Consider the following 22,991-nt stretch of genomic DNA (forward strand, 5'->3'; position numbering starts at 1 on the left):
TGGTTCTGCAGACATCCTAACAGCAGATCCCTGAAAAGCAAGTGGGAAAATCATTTTTGTCAGGCTCCAGAGGAATACTGCAAGGAGGCTTCAGACACCTCTGGCATTCTTCACCTTGCTGACAAAAAGGAAATCTGTTCGACCTGATCCTCTTCTGGATCCACTTGATGAGAAATCCTGTTAGATTTGGCTCTGCCCTTTACTGTGACCAGGCTGATGTTCACACAGAAGTTGACACATTTTCATTTTTCTCCATCATTTATAGCCATTGTAGGCATAATTTGCCAAACTCAAGACAGAATCATCTTGTATTTCTCCTGATGTTTGCTTTCAGTTGCTGCAGACTACGAAAACTGGAGAAAAAATAGGAGAAATCAGAGCGCCCCACTGTAAACTTGAAAAGCCTCAGAGAGTTATACTGGAATCCAGCCAAGCAAAAATCTTATTTAGGGGGAAAGAAAGATTCTCTTCTTGTCCCTATGATGAAAGAACCTATTTTTCAAAGTCTGTTTATGAGATTATCACCTGAGGATGTGGTTATTCGCAGAAGTCATTAAGGAGCTCCCAAGTGAAAAGTGACAGCAGAGAGCATGCTCTGTTATGCCATGTCATAACCCAGTCATATAGGCACTAGGCTAGCCCTGTGGAGACGTGGGTTTTGCTTGTCAATACATCCCAGGCTTATTGGGACACTTCAGGCAAGTTATGCCAGGGATAAAAGTTACTTAACTCCATTGCAAAGTAACGTAGATGAAAAACGGTGTTCAGTGGTAGTGGTGTTAGTTTTGTATTTAAGAGGATTTTAAAATCTGTTCATCAAAAGACCTGGAAAAAATTATTTATAAAATAGTAAGTTTTTCTGAGCCCTCTAAAAGAGTTTTCAATATTAGGCTGCACAAAAGTATCTTTAAGAGAACGGTAACAGAGGTTCTCTGAAGTCAGCTCTGTAAGCTCTGAAATCCACAGTTGTGTCCAAATATTTTGCTAGGGAACAGCAGGCAGGAGAGCAGTCTACCTGTTTGTCCGGCCTGGCTTTCTGTACCTTCCAAGGATTTATTAACAGCGCTGGCAGCAGTTCTGCAGCTTTGCTCTACAGCAGTGCACAACTGTGAAATGGGAGCAGAAGTTCTCTGCACTATTTCCCCTCTGTTTTCATTTTCGTAGCCCGGCACCTTCGTCCTGTTGCAGCAAGTGAGGCTGCTGGTTGTAAGATGCGCACGTTGTGCGGTGTATCAATTGGTTACTTCTGGGTTAGAGACCTGGGAAAAGCACAAGAGTAGTGTTCTCCCTCGGTTTGGTAGGTATTAACATGTCTGATACTTGGGCACCAAAACTAATCCATTCTCTTTGTTTCAGGATGCCCAGAATGGGAGCTGTGTTTTTAATTATCATAAATTTCAAAGATTGCCCCGGGCTGTATTTGGTTTCCATAGAAATTTTCCTAAGGTAAAATGACAAAACAGTAATTTTTCATTTTGAATCAGCTATCCATGAAAGATTGGATTTAGGTCAGAATTTATTACCCTGTGGAACTCAAGCCAATATTTAACATAATGTCAGCTATCTTGATACTAGAGAATTTTAATGGCTATGCAATTTTATTCAATGATGAAGTTATTTCAGTTGTGTCATATATGTCTAGGCAATTTGATGAACAGAACCTTGAGATGAAAATTGGATAAACATGGAAAATGGTGATTGATTGGTGGAAGGTTGCAATAATGGCTGCCTTGATATACCTTTTATTGTTAAATTATTTATCTAATGCAATCTCCGACACTTTTAGGAGTCTTTTAAGTTGGCATTAAATCGATGTTTAAATCTTCACAGTCAGAAAGGCCTCATAACTCAAACTGATAAATATCTTCTAACTTGTCAGGAGGAATAATGATCCATCTTAATATCTGAAAGTAGGAAAGATATTATTCTCTGTATTTGCTATGAATCCCTGTAGAAGGATTGAGCCATAAACTAGAAAAATTAAGATTAGGAGACAGAGAGAAATATTAGAAAGAAAAAGTGGAGTAGTAGTTTGTCTGGGGAATTGAGGGCAAATGCTGCTTGCTTTGAAAGACGGGTACAAATTCTTGTCAGGAGCGAGCAGCATCGGGTCGGCTCACCTCGCAGTGCTGGCTGCACCCAGGGGACCTGCCAGTCCCTCCCCAGGTCCGCAGGGCTGCTGGCTCCTGGAGGGGAAGAGAAGGATCTCGCTTCCTTTGGCTGCCAAGGCACGTGGATGGAGCACATTCTCTGGATAACAAAGCCTGCTTTTGGCTGATTCCTACTTGATATAAAAGCACGTGGTGGGGCAGCGGAGTGGAAACTGGGGCTTCGGAAGAGCTGGAAGCAAAACCACGGGATTTGCATTGGGATCTGTCCCTTGCATGGACAAGCCTGCTCCCATGCAGTGGCCACCGAAATGGCCCTGAAGCCCTGGCACTTGTGCTCGGTGCTGCGTGGCCTCTCATGTACTTGGTCTTACCCAGAGTTTGCCCAAATACAGATAAGTAATTTTGTATTGCATTGTCCAGAAAACAGTATAGATCATGTGCTTTGTTTTCCTCACCTATTAAATGCTGTTGGGCAAGGGTCTGGGTTATTTGTATCAAAGGCAAGCACAGCTGAAGCTGCCCCTTGCAGTCTGTACACCAGTTTAAATACCTGAAAGAAATAGTAAGCACAGTCAGTAGGGAAAAAAATGAAATCTTTCTTCAGATGGTAACTGAACCTTGTGAAGAGTGAATGGGAAGTGCAAGTTCCTTACCTTTCTTAACTAAGGAGATGTTGTTGAATGCTATTGATGCTATTGCCGGGGTTTTCTTTGAATAATAGAAAGCTTTTTGGTCTTGGACATGGAGGTGGAAAAATTTATCATATGGAGAAATGGGATGTCCAGGTGAATTTTCATCTTCAAGCATTATGGATCTATTTCAGCTTACATCTAAAACTAACCAGCTGCAATAGCACAAAAGCTTCCCTAAAAACACCTTTAAAACTGTCTGAGTTTGTCCAATATTCAAGCAAAACAGGAAAACCATCCATCATCCCTGAGTACATTTCAAAGCTGAGGAAACATATTTCATCACTTGTATAAATCTTGAGTGGAAGTAATTTTTGTGTGACAATTTTCTGTTCGTTATCTTAGATGAGAACTGAAAATGGTAACTGATAGCTGGCGTCAATCTCTGTAGCTTCGTTTGGGTAGACCAGTGAACCTCACCAAGGTGGCAGCTTTTCTGAAATGCCGTTGTGTTCCTTTCAGATGGCATTTGCCGTTCAGAAAACCTTACATTTCTCCAGATTAATTGGATTAAGCTAGACAGGGATTTTCATAATGCTGCACAGTAGGCATTTAGCATCCCTAAAACTTCAGGCTTCAAAGAACAGTTACCTCAGCAGTTCAGGCTCCCTACCTGGGCTTGTTTATTGCTTTGAACATCCAGACATACTTTTATGACTCATAATCATCCATAAAGAAATTTAACTGTTATTTAAAATGCTCTGTTGGGAAGGCTCAGTAGTTATTAATTAATAATGCATCAGGAAAGCAACAAAAAGGCAGGTAAAGATGTAGTTAGAAGTATTGGCTGGGTCTCTGCTGCCTTCAGAATCGGATTTATGTCTCATTTCCCAAGGGCTCATCGGTGAGCGCTGGGGCTCTTCTGTTCATACTCCAGGCACTTTCCTTATAAAATACTGAATGATGCATGAATATATCTATTAATTAAAAGTAGATCTAAATGTGTTTAATACATAAAGCGTTGCTGGCATGCCGGTGTGGATTAAGAGGTACAACTGCCAGAAACCTCAAGAGAGGAGAACACTGAAACACTCCGCAATGTCTTTGAGATGCAGAAAATGTAAGGCTAAGAAGTATAAAGAGGCCAAAACCAGATAGAAAATCCCCTTTGAATTGCTGTTATATATTGCTAAAGAGAATTAATAATTGAAGTGTGTACTTTAACTAATGAGGTTCGTGGACATCAGTTTTGCCACCTTATCACAGTGCTGGTGAGGATTAAGGCCAGTGCAAACCTGGTGGAAGTGGGATGATGCTTGGACCAGTTGACTGCTGCTTGGCTTGAAGAGAAGGGATGAGCTCTTGGGAGGTTTCCTACACCCACTGCTGGCTCTGACTTGAACTCTATTTAGCAATATTTTTGTCAATTTGACTTTTACGCTGATTACCACATTTGCAATGCGTCCTGTTTTCGTGTGGTAATTGGTAACCTGGAAAATTTACTTGGTGTGCAAGATTTAATATTAGTTTCTGCTGTCCTGCTGACAATGAATTAGCTTTTTGGACTCTATCATATGTTCTCAGCAGGCACATATGTAATTAAAGTGAACACACGTTGGGTTTCATATTAACACTCAAATCACCTTTGGCAAAAGGTCTCTATGTTCCTTCGGGATTATACTCTTGGGCAATGTAATTATAGTGTCAGCTGTAATTGTTATTTTTAAATATTTCTTAATTTAGCCTATTAACCCTTTCCACACCAGTTGACCTTTGGATTTGAAGTGATTTTGTTCTACTAAGGGTTGCTGGCAAATGGACATCCTATTTCAGATGATGTCTGCAGTGCTGTGAAAGTTGTTCCATTGAACGTCAACAGTTTGGTGTCAAAGTACATTGAATTAGTTTACAGAAGTTTCAGAAATTGAATGTGGTTTTGCATTAAGGAGAAGATGGTACTTAGTGTGAAAGTAAAGTCCGGGTGGTAAGCAGAATGCCTTTTTTTTTTTTTTTCATTCTAAAATATTCTAAAGGATTACCTTTAGGCCACTTTGGTGTTAATTTTAACGGCATTAATTAGATCTACCATCCTCGAGCACTTCAGTTGCGTGTGGCAGGACCCAGGTTGGTAGGGAACAAGGAGGGAGGTGTCACTGAGGCACGAGGAGAAGGGTCCTGAGAAATGACTTCGTTTTGATAGGGACTACAGGATGGCTTTTTGCTGCATCCAAAGAAAGGGAGAGGGGTGTATACGCATCAACAGTGTGCCTTTAAGCGATGCTGTCTTGGGAACTAATCTGAAGAGGTTTTTCATCATTCTTCTAGTGTCAGAGTAAAGATACTAGACAAGAAGTGATATTTGAAGGAAATTGCATCACAGTTACGTTTGGTTCTTTTAGCTAAAATGGGGGATTGTTAAGGAAGCTAAGAGTTGATCTGCATTTATATGGATAAAGGATTGTTCGGAGCTGAAACAGGAACAAACCAAGCAGAATTTGGCTCAGACGTGCTAATTCTCCTTTGATACTAATTTTACGCTGCCAAGTCGCCATTGATTTCAGAGGGGTGACTCCTGCTTCATTCATTCATGAATTCAGCAAATGAACTTCTTTGGTGTTTTTCTTCAGCCTTTGAGCTGTGGAAGGATGAATTCCACAGCTGTGCAGAAGTGTCCACAGCAGCAGCTGGAGTAGTAGTGGGAGACCTTGCTCTAACTGGAGACCTGGCTGATTCCTCATCCTCCGTTGTTGTTGTTTTGTTTTGTTTTTTTTGTTGTTGTTTTTTTTTTAAACCTTTCAGTACGTCAGAGGTGCCAGCATTAGGATTCTTACTGATCCCACCCTGGCAGATAGCGAGATTTGTAACTCTTCTTACAACAAACCTGTTGGAGGCCTTCCTCTGTCTCTGTTCCCTCCGCCCCCTCCTCATCCTCCTCTTCCTGAGGATGCTGAAGGCCTGACTGCAGGGAGGACCGACTCTGCTCACCCTCTGTGCCTCCTGTCGCTCGGTGTCCAGGGGCTGCAGCCAGCCGACAGCCAGGGAGTCTTTCTATGTAGCTAGGCTCTACCAGTATTTTATATTTTCCCCAGTCTCTTTTTCTTAAAATATGTTATTTTACAATCTGTGAGATGTTTCATGTGTTTCACACTTTCTCGTCTCCCGAATTAGTTTTGCGTAGCAGTTTTGCTGCCAGTTGATGATTTTTCTGTCCTGCTTTGCCACGAAAGCCAAGTTCTGAGTGAATTGTTTAGTTTGGAGCTCCAACCTTTTAACAGAGGAGGAATGGAGTTACATCGGAACGTAAGTGCTTTTTTTTAAGCCACCCCTTCTAAAAGGGGCAGTCAGATAGGTTGTGTATAAGTGTGTATGTGGCAGGAAAAAGAAAAATTATATTGGAAGTCAATGCTACTGAAATACAACTAGAGCTTCAAAGCATTTTTTAGCACTCACTTTACCTAATTAAAATGCATAACTGCTTGGACTTGTGCCTTGCTTCATAGTACGCTGCACCGCTTATTCCTAGAGATCAACACTAATACATCGCGTCCGCTCCTGCCAGACTCCCCACGTTCAGCGCTGTGAGCAAGCGGTGCACGAGCAGAGCCTCCCTGCAGCCAGGCTCTGGCTAAACCTGTGCCAGTGCATGGGCAGAGGTGGTGGGAGGGCAGGATCAGTCCCACCTGCAGTACACGGCCAGTGCCCAGTGCCTGCTTCCATGCCTCTGGCTGCTAATGGGAGGTGGGGAGGGCAGCCTCTGCTACAGAGCTAAAATAATCTTGGGAATTATATCCATTACTATTTTTTGTCTATAAAAAAGGTCAGCACGAACATTTTTGTTTTTAAGTGTTGTGCAGGAATTCTTTTTTTTTTGTGTGTTTTTTTTTGTGGACAGACTCTTCTACAAATGGTTGTTTAAGCAGCTCCTTGATGTCCAAAGACATCATAGCCTTGTTAAAGTCTGTGGGAAACGTGTAGCTCCGGTTTATAAATTATGGTATTATTGCAGGAATGTATTTCGTGTACAAATTCTCCCCAGATGCTTTTAACAGCAGCCAGTAACTTATTTAGTCAATACAATGACATTTTTCTGCGCTCCCCCCCACCCTTTACAGCAAAACTGAAATGTCTAGTGAAATACAGAAAAAAACAGTTCAGTTTGCTGTTGTCGAATGATTCCTTTGCCAGCAATTTGATTTTTCTTTATTTTCCTCTAGTGGTATGCTAATGGGATCTTTTTATACTATGATGGAGTAATAGAGTGGAAGTCCTTTATTTTAGCAACAAGATTGTGCTTTTTGTCTCTGTTCTTTGCCCATAAACATAAGTGCAAATATACATCCTTGTGAAAAACAATCCAAAAAATTTTCATGACAACATTTTAAAAATCAAGCTCAGCTGAGATGGAACAAGTAGGAATTTGTTGCTTGCTTGTGAAAGTAGTGTAGTAGGGGTTGTTTTCCTCATTGGCTCAAAGGCATGGATGGTAAAGGACAGCATCCCCTTTTACCTGCTGAAGGTCTACTTACACTTGTCAGTGATGTGTCTAAGTAACTGCTGTTCAGTCATGAAACGGGAATTTAAAATTCTTTCTCGTGCTTATTTAATTGCATGTCTTTATGAATGAAAGAGATTTTGATATATTTAAAATGTCTTTTTTTTTGATATCTAAAATCTGTCTTCTGTATGGCATACTTTTGCCATTGCTGCGAATGCTCACCGTGAGCGATCATCACGCTGCACTTGGTGCTGGGCTCAGCCCACACAGATGGGAGCAGCCCAGCTCAGGGCAGGATATGGGCTCGGCTGCGGTGAGGCTGGAGAGGACAGGGAAGCTGCAGAGGCGTTCAGCAGCCGTCTTGTAAATGGATGTGTCGCTTGCAGAACCGATCACAACGAAGCATGGAATTGAAGATACGATTTTCAAGGCACCCTAATTGGATTAGAGGGATTGTATTAAAGATATGTTGACTATGAAATGTTTAGAGGATTAATGCTCAATGATTTTCTTCTTAAACCATCTGTTCTAATCCCTCTTGATCAGCAGCAGCTTCTGGAAGGCATTGCAGCCAGGAAGGGGAGCCCAGCCCCACCTCTCCCATCTGACGAGAAGTGCCATAGTTTATAATATGTGGTGGACAGACCGAAATTCTCAGTCATCGATAGCCTGTACGCCCTCAGCATTTTTGTTTAAGTAGGTTCAGAGTTATGGTTGTCCCTAGTATTATTTTTTTCCCCAGATGCATACTCCCCTGCTGAGCATTTTCCACGTGAATGCATGATTTTGCAATATCAGGGTGGCTTGTGCAAGAATTACCATCCATCAATTTCTCCTCTGTTTTGACCTGTGCATATATGATAAGATCCAGCTAAAGGAGTGTGATGCTATTTATTATTCAAATGTTATTGTAACTTAGCATACCATATGAGTAATCTTTCGAAGTCTGCCAAAGGAACCAGTGTTAATTGCTTACAATAGAATATATTTGCTGTTGGAAATGTCACAACATAATTATGTTCCATTTCTCTGGCTGACAAGTAATATACTGGAAGAAAATTGGTCCTCTTTTTCTTCTGTGTTGGGTGAAATTCTTCATGCTCACCCTTTAAGTAGTATACATGGTAGCAAACTTCCTTGAAGCACAAGAGCTAATCAATGATAAAATAATGAATGTATCATTATTCAGACAGAAATAAAAACTACATCATGTAGGGATTGTGAAGTGTGCAGGGTAAGATTATGAAAATTAAAATTATACTGAATTTGTTGACTTAATGCACATAAAGCAGGGAGAAGTAAAATGAGTTTATAGATGGATGTCAATGTTAAGGAAAGGCCCAGATCTTTGAAAAGACTTGTAATTCTTGTGTAACAGTTCCCATTTCTGCTCACCAAAAGGACTTCCTCGCTGAGTAGCCCTTACGAAGCTGGTGGGGGCTGGGGACTGTAGGAGGGAGGCTGGAGGCTCCTGTGGGGAGAGTCGGCTGAGCCCAGTGATTGCAGGGATGGATGTGAAGCTGCCAACACTGGGTAAAGTCACCCAGTCCCGCTGGTACTGCTGAGCAGAGTTAGCAAGAAATCCCCAGTGCTACAGGGCGAAGCCTGCAGGAAGGGAACGGGTGTGTTTGTGCAGCCTTCTTGCTTGTGAGCAGGTTTGGGAAAACCATTGATAACCAGTGTCCTTTGCCATACGGATATTTCTGTAGAGTTAGTTGTCAGCACGTGCTGAAAAAAGTGTGCTCTGAATGCAGAAACTGCATTTCTTTGCGAAGCAGGTTTTGAAGATGTGGTGTTTGAGTTGAAATATTTCAGTTATGATTATTTGTTAGCTAGCGCACCAGTATGTACAGTGTGTTCATACGCACACAGAATGTGTGTCCATGGTATGTGTGCATACGTGATTCTGATGTCTCACACATCTTTTATCGTCGCGATGTTAGATTCTTACAAGCAGTCAGCTGCATCCTAGCCCTGCAAGTTTTGGAAATCCATGAAGCTGAACTCACCATGGCGCAGAGGAAGCAAGCCTGGCAGCTCTGGAGTGCCACACACATGCTTGCACATGTGCTATTTATCTTTTGGAGCTTGCACACGTGCTATTTATCTTTTGTCTCTGTGAAGAGATTCCTGTTAGTTTCACTTGCAGTGCAACTAGTGTCAGCTAAAATGTAAGTCTGAGTTTTTACAACATTTTAGGATGTGGACACACAGCACAGGTTTACAGATTTATTTTTGCTTCATTGTTAGTGTCAGTCCTTCTCCATACCTAACCAGACCTGTTCAGACTAGCTATGCAAAATACCTGTAAAAGCCTTCAATTTTTTCATCTCTTACCAACATTATGTTTATGGTTACCTTGGGCACAGAATAAAGGCAGACTCTGTCCTTCAAATTCTGAATCCAAAAAAATAGGAGACGTGTAATGAGAATCTCAAAGGATACATTTCGAGTTAGCAACCCAGGTCCCATACAGTATAAATGAGCTCAGTCCTGCTGTTGCAGTGAAGTTACTCGGGCTGTACGCTGGGTAGTTACAGTGTTTAGCTGTACATTTCTTAAGACTATCTGGGGAAAAGATCCTTGATGTAGGACGTGAAAGATGACAGCACGGTAAAACAGAGCAGGAAGACATTGATCAGCCAGGTAACAAACACCCTTTTATCTGTCTATTCGTTCCTCGGTAGTCGTAGCAGTACACAGATACCTCCTGGGAGCTAATGTGAAGTAGAGACTGTTTTAACTATGTAAGTGCCTGTGGTTTATCGGTTACTCGTGCTGTGAGCGTGACAGGAAAAGGAGGAGTAAAGGTTATGGATGTGCCAGTCTCAAAATACCCTGCAAAACAGAGAACGGGTGCTGGAATCAAGAAAAACTTTCAAATGCTAATGCGAGCCTTGATAAGGCTCTATTTCTGTTGTGCTTGGGGTGTGTTATGTTGATATTGTTGCTTTCTTGTTGCCTTGGTTGCTCTGCAGTAACTGGTTAGCTTTCAGGTTTGTTTTAAACTTGCAGATGATTTGAGACAGAAAAGAGAAGAAAGTCTCAACAGAAATGAGGGCACTTTCAGTGTTTCCTTCTTGTTTTGTACAAGAGATCTAAAGGCTTGTCCAGCAGGGAAGGGAGTGAAGTGCTTCATTCCAGAGAAGGGCTGACTCCAAAACCCACGGCCCAAGCAGCTGGTGGGCTGTCAGTGTGTCCGAGCGAGGAGGTCGGTCTGTCTGCAGACAGAGGGCAGGCACCAGGCAGGCCCCCTCTGGCGCATGGTTCAGACCACCTCAATCAGTCGCTGACTCATGTCTGATTCAGGTGCCCCTAGGGCAAACCGCAGGACCTGGGGTCACATCAGGGCTGCCATCACGCATGTCCCCAAGCAACATCTCAGCTTGACTGGGATGAGCCTGATGTATGTGTGATACATCACCCCCGCTATTGCCCATGCTGTCAGAGAAACCCAAGTCCGTCAGCAGAAAGGAGCACTGCTGCGCTCTGCCCAGGTCTGCAGCTTTAGCAGCCCCTAGAGGGTCCTTCTGTCTCCACCAACAGTTCATAGAGGACGATGTCTTAAGGGAGGCACCTGAACTATGTTGCTGCATGTGGGCAGTGTGAGTCTGGCCACTGTGACAGATCAGAGGGGCAGGGGACAGCAGGCGTCTCCATCGCCAGGAGCCCCGGTGGGGGCCTCACCGGGAAGGAGGTGCTGGTGGTTGGTGCCCTAAATGAGCTGGCCAAAGGAACTGGTGCCTCCCAGCTTTTACAGAAGGCAGAGTGCTGCTGGCACGGCTGTAGCTGGACCCAGAAAATGCAGACAGTGGATGAGGTCTAATCGCTTCAGGTTGGGTTTGTGTCATCAGTTTTCTTGGGAGTAGGAAGATGTCTTGTCTTGGCTGCAAAATTCCCGTTCTCGTCAGTTTGGGACTGTTGAAAGGAACATCCTAAGCAACAATCACGGGTGGATAAGATATCAAAACAAATGCCTCATCTCAACCCTTTCACTGCTTTTTCCCTCCTGTAGCCCCCCTCCTTCCTAATGAGCAAAAGGTGCTGTGCTGGGTGGAAGGCAGCTTCTGGGCCATGGGCCTGAATGAGGTGTCTCCAAACCATAGAATCACAGAATGATTTGGTTTGAAAGCAACCTTAAAAACCATCTAGTCTGCCCCCTGCCACGGTTAGGGACACCTCCCACTGGACCAGGGTGCCCAGGATCCCGTCCGGCCTGGCCTTGAGCACCTACAGGGATGGGGCAGCCACAGCTTCCCTGGGCAACCTGTGCCAGTGCCTCGCCACCCTCAGAGGAAAGAATTTCTTCCTTATAGCTAATCTAAAGCTACCATTTTTTTAGTTTAAAGTCTTGTCCTGTCACTACACTTCAGGACAAAAGTCCTTCCCCAGCTTTCCTGTAGCCCCCTTGAGGCACTGGAAGGCTGCTGTAATGTTTCCCCAGAATTATTTGGGAATTATGCTTGATTTTGGTGATTTAGCTGGTTGGTCTCCACAAGTTTTGACTATTACTGGTGGAAAAGGAGAAAAGTTCTTCTCAGATATGATTTAAATCCCTGAGCTGAGGGTCCCACCCTGCAGGGGCTCAACAGAGAAGTCAGTCAGCCTCTGGTTAGGCCAGAGAGCCAGGCTGGAAAAATCTGTATTGGAGCATTTTCTTAGAATTGTAACGTACAGGTAACTTTCTCTTGTTTGGTGGTTTCTAAGGCTTAGAGCAACTTTTAAAAGGTCGGATTTCAATTCAGCCTTATAGAGAGTGCTGTCTTTGGTGAGGCAGCACAGCTTTGAAAAGAAAGAGTTGCCTCCCAAATGCTAAGGCAAACTGAGGTACAAGTTGCTTTAGATTTTTTCTGCAAGAAACAGTTGTGTCTGTTGTTAGATCTGCTGTATAGTGTATTTCTGAAGTCCAGTGATGTCACTGGGTACAGTCAAACTAATTCTCATTTCAAAGGCATTTGGTATTCACCCTAGTAATGTTGGTCATGAACTAATTGGCTCTAAATTGATAAGATAAATATTAAGAAATACATTCTAATTCAGCATTATTAATTAATCTAATGTTGCTTTCCTGTGATATTTACTTCTTCATGAGAGGCACTGAGAAAAGGGAGAAAATACTTGGCTAACACACTCCAGCAAAACTACAAATAATCAAGATTTGTCTCCCAGGAATGCCACCATTTTCATAATTAGAATAGTCAAAAAAGTGAGCCAGATAGTTATCGTAGTAAATTGTTCAGTATGCGTTGCAAGTGCAATGTAGCAGTAGCTGATAATTAGACTGTCATTTGCAAAACATAAAAATGGTTTCAATAACTACTTGAGACTGACTGCAAGACAAGATGGAATTTTTATTTGAAATATGGCAGACTGCTTCTGGACTGAACGCTGCCTGGGTTTGTTTGAAACCTCGCTGATACAAATGTGTTGGCACAGCACGCGCACATATCTGATGGTCTGCGCTGAGGTAGATTTTGCACAGTCCTGTGTTACTGCGATTGCTTTGTGATACAAAAGATAGGATTTGTTCTCAGGGTTCTTGTATTTCCTCTTTTACAGTGAATCCTTCATATCATGTGAAAAAGGTCCACTAAGTTTCCTGGGGCGGGGTGTCTTTCTGTTTGTGTCTGTTGGACAATGCCTGCCCACTGGGACAAGAGTTCTTGAACGAGTGTTTGCAGTGATGCATGCAACACAAATGTTAAACAGCTATAACAGAAGGATGACAGAGCAGGGATGGAAATGTTTTCTTTCAAATTCCAAAATAGAAAATCATCATCTTTTTTTTTTTTTCCCTGGGAAAAGATAGAAACAATTCATCATCTTATGATCCATCTGTGAGCATGAAACAGTTCTACATGTGTCCTCTATCTTTCTACCTTCCTTTCTTCATGCACACCTTATTATTCTGTTCATAGAAAGGTAGAAATCTCTCCAGCATGGGGGTTACAGTGAAATCAACCCAATTCTGTAACTACAGCCATTTTCCTTTATTATATTGAAATGCTGCGGGGGTACAGAACTGCTTAACAGTTCATGAATTCACTGTATAGAAACTTGCAGTGACCTCCTGAAAGGACTTGTCCAGCTGTAAGGCAGGGACTCCTCGCCTCTGACTGCCCTCAGTTTGTGCTGTCATCCTCTGAGATGATTAAAGCAGACCCAAAGTGCCCACATCAGCAGCCCCTTTGTTCCAAGCCAGAGCTTCTGCTCAGCATGGGAGAACGTTGCTGAAATCTGTCTCTTTAATGTTAAATGGACAAGTCATTGAGTGCTTGTAAATTCTGTCTCGCTGCTTCCCACCTACCTTGCATTGATTTTTGCGTATGGGTTACTTGATCATATGAACTTAGAGAGGATCATAAATTGCTTCTGTAATTCATGGTAGAGTCTGAGAAAGAGAAATACTTGAGCAGGGTTGTAGAGATAAAACATTAGTGCAAAAAAAAAAATGAATATCCACTTTTCAATAGCAGCATAATTTCTGAAATTTTATCCAAAGTGCTCAATGTTAACTTACAGATAGTAAGTATGGGTAACAGCAATTTTAAGGAAATCTTCAGAACATAACCGGGAGCATTTCATTTTGCAAATCATAAGCATTCCTCTCAAATCCATATGCCCTTGGGAGAGTTGCACAGATCTCAGCTGATTTCACCTCTCCTGCTTTGCTGAGTGAGTTAAAACCCAGTAAAAGAAGCAGCACGTATGAGTAGTCATGTTAATTATCTTCAGCAGGAGCCTGGCTTGCTTTGCTGGAGGTGAATCCCAGCCCCCTCCTTTAGCTGGGCACTGGTGACCGATGAAGGTGCTGACCCCCAGGCAGAGGAGAGTTGGTGGTCACTTCGCAGGGTGCAGGACTTGCCTATGGTTAAAGCTGTCAGCATCGAAATCCACCAGAATTGTACCTGCTGCCCAGCTCAGCTTTTGGGGAATAGCCATCTGCAGCGTGGTACAATCCTATGTGAACAGACCTGTTACATACAGATAATATTTTTTTAAAAATCAGTGCTCACCTAAAATCTTTTCTTTCACAAAAGATGTCCACAAGGGTCGCCATGGAAATAAGTGAATCATTTCCCATATTGGAGGTGAAAATTGGCATTCAAAGGCTGGGATTCCTGTTGTTAGTTTTCTAGGTTCTGGGACAGGAAAGTTTGCTTTCTCAACTGATAGGTGAGGAACCCACAGTGTGCTGCAGAAGCTACCTTGTCTGTGCAAGGTGTCTTCACTGCAGGGTACAGACAGAACATCCCCCTGGAGCCTGATGGCAAATGAGGCACTTACTGAGACAGGTCATTACAGTTACAGAGCATCCTCTCTTGCTTAACTCCAACAATAACACCCTCTCTTGTTGGAGTTAAGGAAGAGGGGATGTTCTTAGATAAGTCCAGATAAATTTTGCTGTCTTGAAGCCCTCAAAGAATTTTCATGAGATCCTAATGACTTACCAGTGAATTGCCAGAAAGCTGTTTCTTTTGTTAATATATACTGCCAGCTATTTCTGTTACTAGGTATGTTGCAAAATTTCAGGCTCTTAAATAAAGGAAGACTTTTTTTTATTCTTGTCTCCATTTGAGCACAGCAAAACTGTCTTTGCTCTGCACTAACCAAAATGGAAAAGTTTCAGATGAAACCATGTATAGTAATTTTCAGTCCTCTGGCTTGATATGAGTTGTGAACAATTGCAAAAAAGGAGTTTATAGCGGAAACCTGCAACTACTGCTCACTTGCAGAAATGGCCCCACTGAAGGGAACAGGGCCCTTCCTGTGAGTTCAGGGAGGGATGCAGAGCTCTGCCTCTGTGGAGCACTTATGGCTGGCACTCCCACTATGGAGGCATCTGTTTGTGTTTATGGATGCAATAGTAGTAAATACTATGCTGTATTGCACAGCAGTCCCTCTTCTGATGTCCTCTGTCAGTTGATTCATGGTATCAAGGCACGATGCACGCCCAGAGCTGTGCTTGGGTCAAGGCAGCAGCATCCAGGTGCCTGTCTCTGTGCAGTGGCATTCTGCTGAACAGACAGGGAGATGCTAAGCTGGGAATAGAAATGGATAGATTAATTTGCAAAAAATAATATGGCTCACAAAATTCATTAAAAGGTTGTTTCGTGCTGCTAGAGAAGTCCGATGATCTCATTAATTAGCACTAGAAGTAAAAGATTAGCAAGTTGGTTCAGAGTTATGTTGGTGGATGATTGAGCATTATGTGGCACCACAACAAATAAGAAAGTGCACAATGTTTATTATTCTGGCATTTAGTAATACTGCAGTAGCTGAAGATTAAACTCTTAATTATGAGTATTGATTTCTCTGGGGCTTAGGAAGTACAAGCCAAAACTGCACTGGAGCAGAGATTCTCCTGTTACCTGCAGAAAGAGGTGTGTCTTTTCCTGCTAGGAAACCTTGGAAATTGTGTTTTGAGCAGGAAGCCAGGAAGGCAACTCTGATTTTTCCAGGTAAGTTTATAAAAGGCATTTGGTCACAAAGCAAAAGGGCACTTTTTGTTTCCAGTGTGTGATGGCAAAATGCATCAATATGCTTGGATACAGGGGCTAAGAAATGTTTGTTACAGCCTGTGTGAGCAGCACTGCTTTTGTTGAACTGGTGGTTTGTCTGAAGCAGGCGGCACAAGACGTCTCTCCTTGCCCACGGTTTCCATTGCATAATGGAACTGCAAACTTGGAAGTTTCAGACAAGCCCTGCTGCTGTGCTGCCTGTGCCAGGCGGCAGCGAGGACACTTCTTTCACTGTCCCCACTCATTCGTGCATGCAAAATGATTTCCAAGGCATTGCCAAATTATAACTGTAACAAAACATTCTTCCGTTTTTTTGTTTTACCTTGTATTAACATTGTCAGCATTTCATTAGATTTTTTAAAACACTGATCTGCATAAGTTACCCTAGAAAAATGGAATTCCATGAGACCTTAGGAAATTCCACTTAACAGGCATTGCACATGCAATGGGAGTGGAAGATAAATCTGGAATTTTATGCACTCAGAGACTGCCATAAATGATCCCGGAGTAGGAAAAGGTGAGAATTCTCCTCTGCTATTTTGATACATTTTTCTCAGAAAGACAGATGCTGGCACAAGCAGAGGTGAGAAGTGTTAGTGAGTGCCCAAATCCCATGCACCTGGTGGGTGAGAAGGAGACAAGTGAACAAAGAGGTGAAAATACTGTAAAGGGCTGCTTGGAATCAGGGAGAGAAAGCTGGCCTTCAAAACTGCTTTTTGTTGGACTCGAGTGACCAAGAGTGGAGGCCACTCTCACACTCTGTGTGAGATTTAGGGCACATGACAAATGGCAGTGCAGTGATAGCACTGAAGTAGCTATCAAATGCAAGTTCTGCCTTAAAATCCTTCTAGATTATCACTGTGGCACGTTAGGATGTTAAGTGAGAAGCATCTGAGGCGTCTTTTGTGTCTTCTGTCCCAACACCCAGAAAGGGACATGCTCCTAAGTGAGAGGCAGATCATTAATAAGGTGGCGTTACCATGATGTGAAAGACTATGGTGTGCACACACATGAGAAGCCTTATAGAAGTGTCATGGTTAGAGCCCTTCTATTCTTGACATGGTTTATAGAGCTCTGAACTCCTACTGTATTTATTTAGCAAAAAGATGCTCAATGTTTCCTGCCAATTTCATCTTATTTGCAAACCAGACTGGTTCTCTGTCAGTGGAGCAGTCTGCAAAATAGAGGGTGCTAATCAGCCACAGACTAAAAACAGGGAACTGCCAATATAAAGCCAAAGTAGAGGATACTCTGACATATGGAAAAAATACAACATTCTTACCTTTGTGAAATTCCAGGCAGCCAGGGAAAGGATTAGATTACAGAAGCTGTAATAGCATGCAGGTGGAAAATGGGACTGTAAAGACCTGAACCTCAAAAAGAAGGAAGGAACACATGGAAAAAGAGGTTAGAGTAGGAAAATAGCAGGGAGGAAAATATGTCGCTTCAAGAATTTATTAGAGAAACCTGATGAAGTGAGGTGGCATTTCAGATGAAAATTTGGTAGGATTTTGTTTTCAGTAATTGCTAGATAAGTGATGGTGTGGGTATTGAAAGCAAGTGAGTTTAAAATAAAAGACCCACAATATGGCTATTTTAAATTCCCATCACCTTTTACATGGTCATTGCAGAAAGCCACTAATTTCAGAAAAGAGGTATCCAAAAATGTAATGAAAACCACTAAAAATCTTTGCGTCTGTTGATGGGACATTGTCAGCCTGAAATCAGAGCATTTTAATGAAAAATGGGTTAATTTAGCTACTGCAATTGCCCTTCATTCTCCTGCCAGTTCTCCTTGCGAGCCTGTTTTCTTTCTTTCACGATCACTTTCTGTCCCTGCTGCTGTGCAAAAGCCCTAAGCATACCCGTGGGGAAGCTCAGCAGCAATGTGGGAGGAACAGAAGAAGTGAGTATACATAAATGCCATAGTAGGCTAACTGGAAATGATAGAAGAAATGAAATTTAAGTCCTGTTCTAATCTTTTAAGCCGTCTCTTATTGAGTTAGTGGTGGATCATTTTTTAAAGAAATGCCATTTAAGTTGTCAGTGTCCTTTTTAAAATTAAGTGTGACTCATGGGGCTAGAAATTTCCTGATAGGTAGCCCGAATACATTTTCGGGCATGAAAGTTGCATTAATTTATGAGCAATGCTACTGCAGATAGACGTTCCTCGAGGGGCTGCGGGAGGTAAAGGTCTTTTACCTGGGGCAGACAGGCACATGGCTGCCTCCTAGCCCCGTATGAAGTCCAGTAAAGAGCCTTATTCCAGAGACTGGGTACAACTCTTACACCGACAGCTTTCCTGGACCTCCAGGCCAGGAAGAACAGGTCCTTACGTATAGAGGTAGAATAGAGAAACACTGCTGAAGAGGAGAACCTGGAGGGAGGGTCACAGGAGGCAGTGAAGCCATCCCTCCCCATGACGTGCTGCTGCCGTTGCAGCAGGACCTCTCGCTTGTGCCTATCTAAAGGAGTCTTTCAGTTACTTAAGTACAAATTTCAGTGCAATTATGTGGATCAAATTGTTCAGGTAGCCAGAGTCAGTGTTCTGCGAGTTCTGCGAGCTTTCAGTTGCTCTGTTGTTCTGAGTTCATGCTACTCCCCTCCCTTTAATAAGGAGGAGATGCAACAAGAAGGATTAAGCAAAGTCCTTTTTTCTGTGTCCAGCTTTTCTTTTGTAATTAATACATATGTATATAAAAGAGCATTTGGTATTGTTTACTTTTATCAACATGTTTCCAGTTTCCTAGAAATGGGAAGAAGGCTTTCCCTCACACTTACTCTCTCTTCACACTTGGCAAATGTCTGCTTTTTTGTTCCACGTGTTAACTCAAGTGTCATTGAGCATGTTTTTTTAATTACTTCAGGATATGGTTTGGGATGCACAGCGGGCTTTGTGGCTGTGCTGGCGCTGGCTGATAGCTGGGCCCAACCGCCGCCTCAGGCTCGCCTGCGGCCTGGCGCAAACCGATGGGACGTGGAGCTGGGAGGGGAGGGGCAGCCCCAAAGGCAGAAGCTGGACACGACTTACCCAGATACGCTCCTCCCTGCCTTTAGGAAGAAATGGAGGATGCACGTCAGGTTGAAAAGAGGATGATAGAGCTTAATAAGATCCTCTCCCGGTCTTCTTTTCTCAAGGCTGAACAGACCCAGGTCTCTCAGCCTTTCCTCACAGGGAGGGTGCTCCAGGCCCCAACTAGGCTCTTGTTGGAAAGGTAGGAAAAAACAGCTTTGGTGAGGAAAAAACTCTTTCCTTATGTCAGAGGCAAACAAAAATGTGATTACTGCAGTGCCTATAAAGCAGCATAAAACCCAATTCTGCTATTTTTCCAGGAGGGAAACCACTTTCAAGCAAAGCAGGTTGAGGCCCTGTGCCACCCGTGGTTGCTGCTGGGGGAGGTCAGCGTGGGCAGAGGAGTGGTTGTGTTGAGCTGGTTGTTTACTGAGCACATACACACATACTGAGTCTGAAATATCCTATTTGGTCAAAACGTGGTCGATGAATAAAGGGAGACGTGTTGGTGTTCTTGCATATGATCTCAGCTGCTGCTGATGAGCTGGTTCAGCTCATGCATGGCCATTTCTAAACCTTCACCTGTAATGTAAAATGAATGATTAAGTCCTGCCCCTGCGTACATGCATTTCTAATAATTAAATATGTAAGTGCAGCATAATAAGAAGTTCAGGCTTTTCAGGATGGTCAACTGGATTTACCCTTCTGAGGAAATAAACCAAAATGACATCACAGATCATGGGACTTTGAGAAATTCTCCTTTTTTTTTTCTTTTTTTTTTTTTCTTTGAGGGGCTTGGCTATCTTTGAGACAATGATATTGCCTAAAAAAATCTTTACAGGTGCAAGGGGGAAAATGGGGCAGGGGTGATTTGTGGTGTTTTTTGATCTTTGGGTTACTTTCTTTCCTTCTGCAAATGTTCAAAATTTCAGGTTTCTCCTAAATAATTTCTGTTGAGAAAGACTCTTACAAGGTCAGAGGACTGAAGGGGTTGTTTAACTGAAGAAAGAATGTCAGGTTTTGGATAAAATTGTCTTTTTTTTCATGATGTTCAGGTTTGTGAGTTGAAGAGATGTTACAAAAAACAAAGCACTCTAAATTCCTGACTAAAAATGTCACTTCAGCTCATCAGTACATCCTGTCATAACCTTACAGTGTGGTGTTTTCTTTAGAAAACCGAGACCATAAATTCCTGTGTTAATATAAAAGTGAAAATAAATTTGAAATAGGATTGCACTGCCTGCTCTCACACACGAAGAAGTAAAAATGTGCAGGTTGCCATTTAAATGGTCCAGGCTACATCTGCTGTTCCAAATAGATGCTATCAGTTGAGATAATCCTCAGCTGCTGTTAAGTAGCAGTTTCACCAGCTTTTCAGCAGAGCTGTGCTGATCAGAGGACTGAGGATTGTTTGGTGACGTGAGGGGTTTCTTGCTGGAGGAGTTGGCTTTGGTGTTTTTCAAATACTTTGAGGTGACTTCCCATCAGAAACTGCTTTTGAAAAAAGAGCCAAGGTGAAACGTGTACTGCTCTCTGCTCCCCTGCCCTGCGGATACGCTCAGAGATGTCCTGTGTTTTGTTTTTGAACAGGAAAAGCCAACAACAATGTGCAGTGGGATGAGGACTCCGTAGAGTACATGCCAGCCAACCCAGTCAGGATCGCATTTGTCTTGGTTGTTCATGGCAGAGCTTCTCGGCAGCTCCAACGCATGTTTAAGGCTATTTACCATAAAGACCATTTTTATTACATTCATGTTGACAAGGTAATATATCACTGGTTATAAATTGCCTGTCTTGCCATCTGTCAGTCTGCCCATCTTTGTCATCTTCATCTTCTCTTTACCTCTGCTGCGTAGAGTGCATGTCACTTCTCGTCTCTCCATCTGTTATATGTTTGGAGCCACTTTTTTTTTCTCTTTCTTGTTATCTTGTCTATGTAACAGTCTTTATTTCTCTTTGTATGTTTATGAATATCTATTCATGCCTGTGTGTTGTACATTTAGTAACAGTAATTGATAAGTTGATGCAGACTAACAGCAGTGGCCTCTTGGATGGAGAGCTGGCCTGAGGTGCCTCGGGAGAGTTACTTCCCACTGCAGAACGGAGGGAGTAACAGTAACCTCCTTCAGGAAAGCCCTTTGGGATCTACTGACGAGAAATGATAAATAAATGCTAATTGCACTGATTAGCAATTACTGTAGTTGTAATAAAAAGAACTAAAAGAGAGCTCTGCACATTTCCAAATTAACGTTTAACAGAACGCTGTGCACTGTAGCAAGTGAGGGCAAAGCAAAGGCAACGCTCAGGTAGTCGAGAAGTGCAGCTGCTGGTTAGTGAATACAGGGAGGTACAGTTTGGGACAGAGTAACTTGAACCTGTTACTTTTTTCTCCTGTAAAGCGATCCAATTACTTACACCGACAAGTGCTCCAGTTTGCTAACCAGTACCCAAATGTGAGAGTCACTTCTTGGAGAATGGCAACTATCTGGGGAGGAGCAAGCCTTCTGTCTACCTACCTGCAGAGCATGAGGGACTTAATGGAGATGAATGACTGGCCATGGGATTTCTTCATTAACCTCAGCGCTGCCGACTACCCAATCAGGTACAACAAGTCTTCTAAGAACATATGTATTTTATTCCTAAGGGGAGTAAGTGCTGATGTAAGGAGTATCAGGCTGCTGTCTGACATCAGTGCTTTTGCCATGGAGACAGTTGCCTTGCTGTACCCCCCATGTGTCTGTTGCTTGCCCAGGAAGGACTGTGGCTGCAAGCAGGTTAGCAGTGCCAATTCTTCACTTGCAGTGAGGAAGCAGGTGCTGCTCTATTTAGTCATTATTTCTAGCAAGGGGCACCTGCAAGAGAGGGAGTGAGTAAAGTAACGGGAAGTACTGGAGCTAAGCAAACAATCCCCAGGCACGGAGAGATTGCTCCCTGCCAGGGCTCTGATCAACAGTATGATTTGATGTCTCAGGAAGTATTGAAGGTGTGAATGTAGATTCAGTGAAGGTAATGTTCTGCGCTTCCTTTTTTTAGTACTTTCTCTGCAGAGGATAATGATCGTAGAAGTGACAAATAAGTTGCTAGGAGTCAATTATAGCTTCAGCACCAACCGTTGCCTGAATGTGTTTATTCTGACGGCATCAGGCAAAGAACTTCACACATCACCACATGACAAGGCTTGTGATTTTAAGTGAAATCATAATCTTTCTGCATTTGCATAACCCAGACCCCACAGCTGCATTCAGTAAGGTTTACTACATTGTGCAAAATTAGATAGTCCATAAAAAGTGGAAAAAGGAGGGGAAAGAGGCAAAAAAACCAAAGTGTTCTTCAGCTGTTGTTTTTAGGCTATAAGAATTAACAAGAAGAGGGAAAGAGGAAATTAACCTTGTGACTTCTGTTTCCCTGTATGCTGAAAGGAATCAAGGAAAGGGGAAGTAACTTTCTTGGGTAATTTTCTAATAAGCGATGGCATTACACACTTTTAATACTAACAGTAAAGAAATACGTTAGCAAAAGGCAGTGGAAACACCTGATTAGGTTCCTGCAAGATCTCTCTTAAATTATGAGTCCCTTCTTGAATGTGCTACTCAGACAGAAATCCCCACTGAAGTGAGAATGGTAACAACATGAGCTTTTGCCTTAGGAAGGATTTTGTGAGAACTGACAAAAGGCTTTATCTCTGGTTCCCATTTCTATGTACTGTCAGTGAAGAGAAATGCATCACATTTCGGGGAGGAAAACAAGGGAAGAACACGAGTCACAGAGAGTGCACTGATACTGGAACAAAGGAGTTTGAATTAAGAACTCCCAGTATCTCGTATTGCATCTGATTTGGTGTACTACAGGAAGAGCCATAACAATTTTGACGTGTTATCTGTGGTTGTAAGGGACAGTATGTAATTCTCTGTATATCTTTTGAGTTTGAGGAAAAGGTAGCTTGTTATTTCCTGTAATTCACTCTCCTGGTGAGGAATGCTACACTGATGATAAAAAGTAGAGTAATGTAAAACCACAGAGGAGAAGGTGACGGGACTTTGAATCAAGGAAGATAAATTGTAGAAGAATAAACAGTTGAAGGTGTAGTGTAATTACAGAATAGACCCAGCAGATGTATCCAGTTACCCTGTTGTGGTGTTGTGTTCACCCTAAATGCCATCTTGTAGTGCTGTGGCCATGACCTGAGGCGTTCTCAACTGCTCTTCGTTCCCCGCGGAACGA

General features: G+C 42.7%; 1 protein-coding gene across 4 annotated transcripts in view; it reads left to right on the forward strand.

Moving 5' to 3' along the window:
* Positions 1-22,991, forward strand: part of XYLT1 (xylosyltransferase 1) — a 192,880-nt gene that overhangs the window by 103,123 nt on the left and 66,766 nt on the right. For all 4 annotated transcript variants that reach the window (XM_080557358.1, XM_080557360.1, XM_080557361.1 and 1 more), the window contains exons 3-4: positions 20,361-20,533; positions 21,170-21,372. In XM_080557358.1, coding sequence (XP_080413484.1) covers positions 20,361-20,533; positions 21,170-21,372 — 376 coding nt within the window. The remainder of the gene's footprint in view (positions 1-20,360; positions 20,534-21,169; positions 21,373-22,991) is intronic.

Source organism: Anser brachyrhynchus, assembly GCF_964034855.1.
Source record: "Anser brachyrhynchus genome assembly, chromosome: 15".
NCBI classification, from domain to species: Eukaryota; Metazoa; Chordata; class Aves; order Anseriformes; family Anatidae; genus Anser; species Anser brachyrhynchus.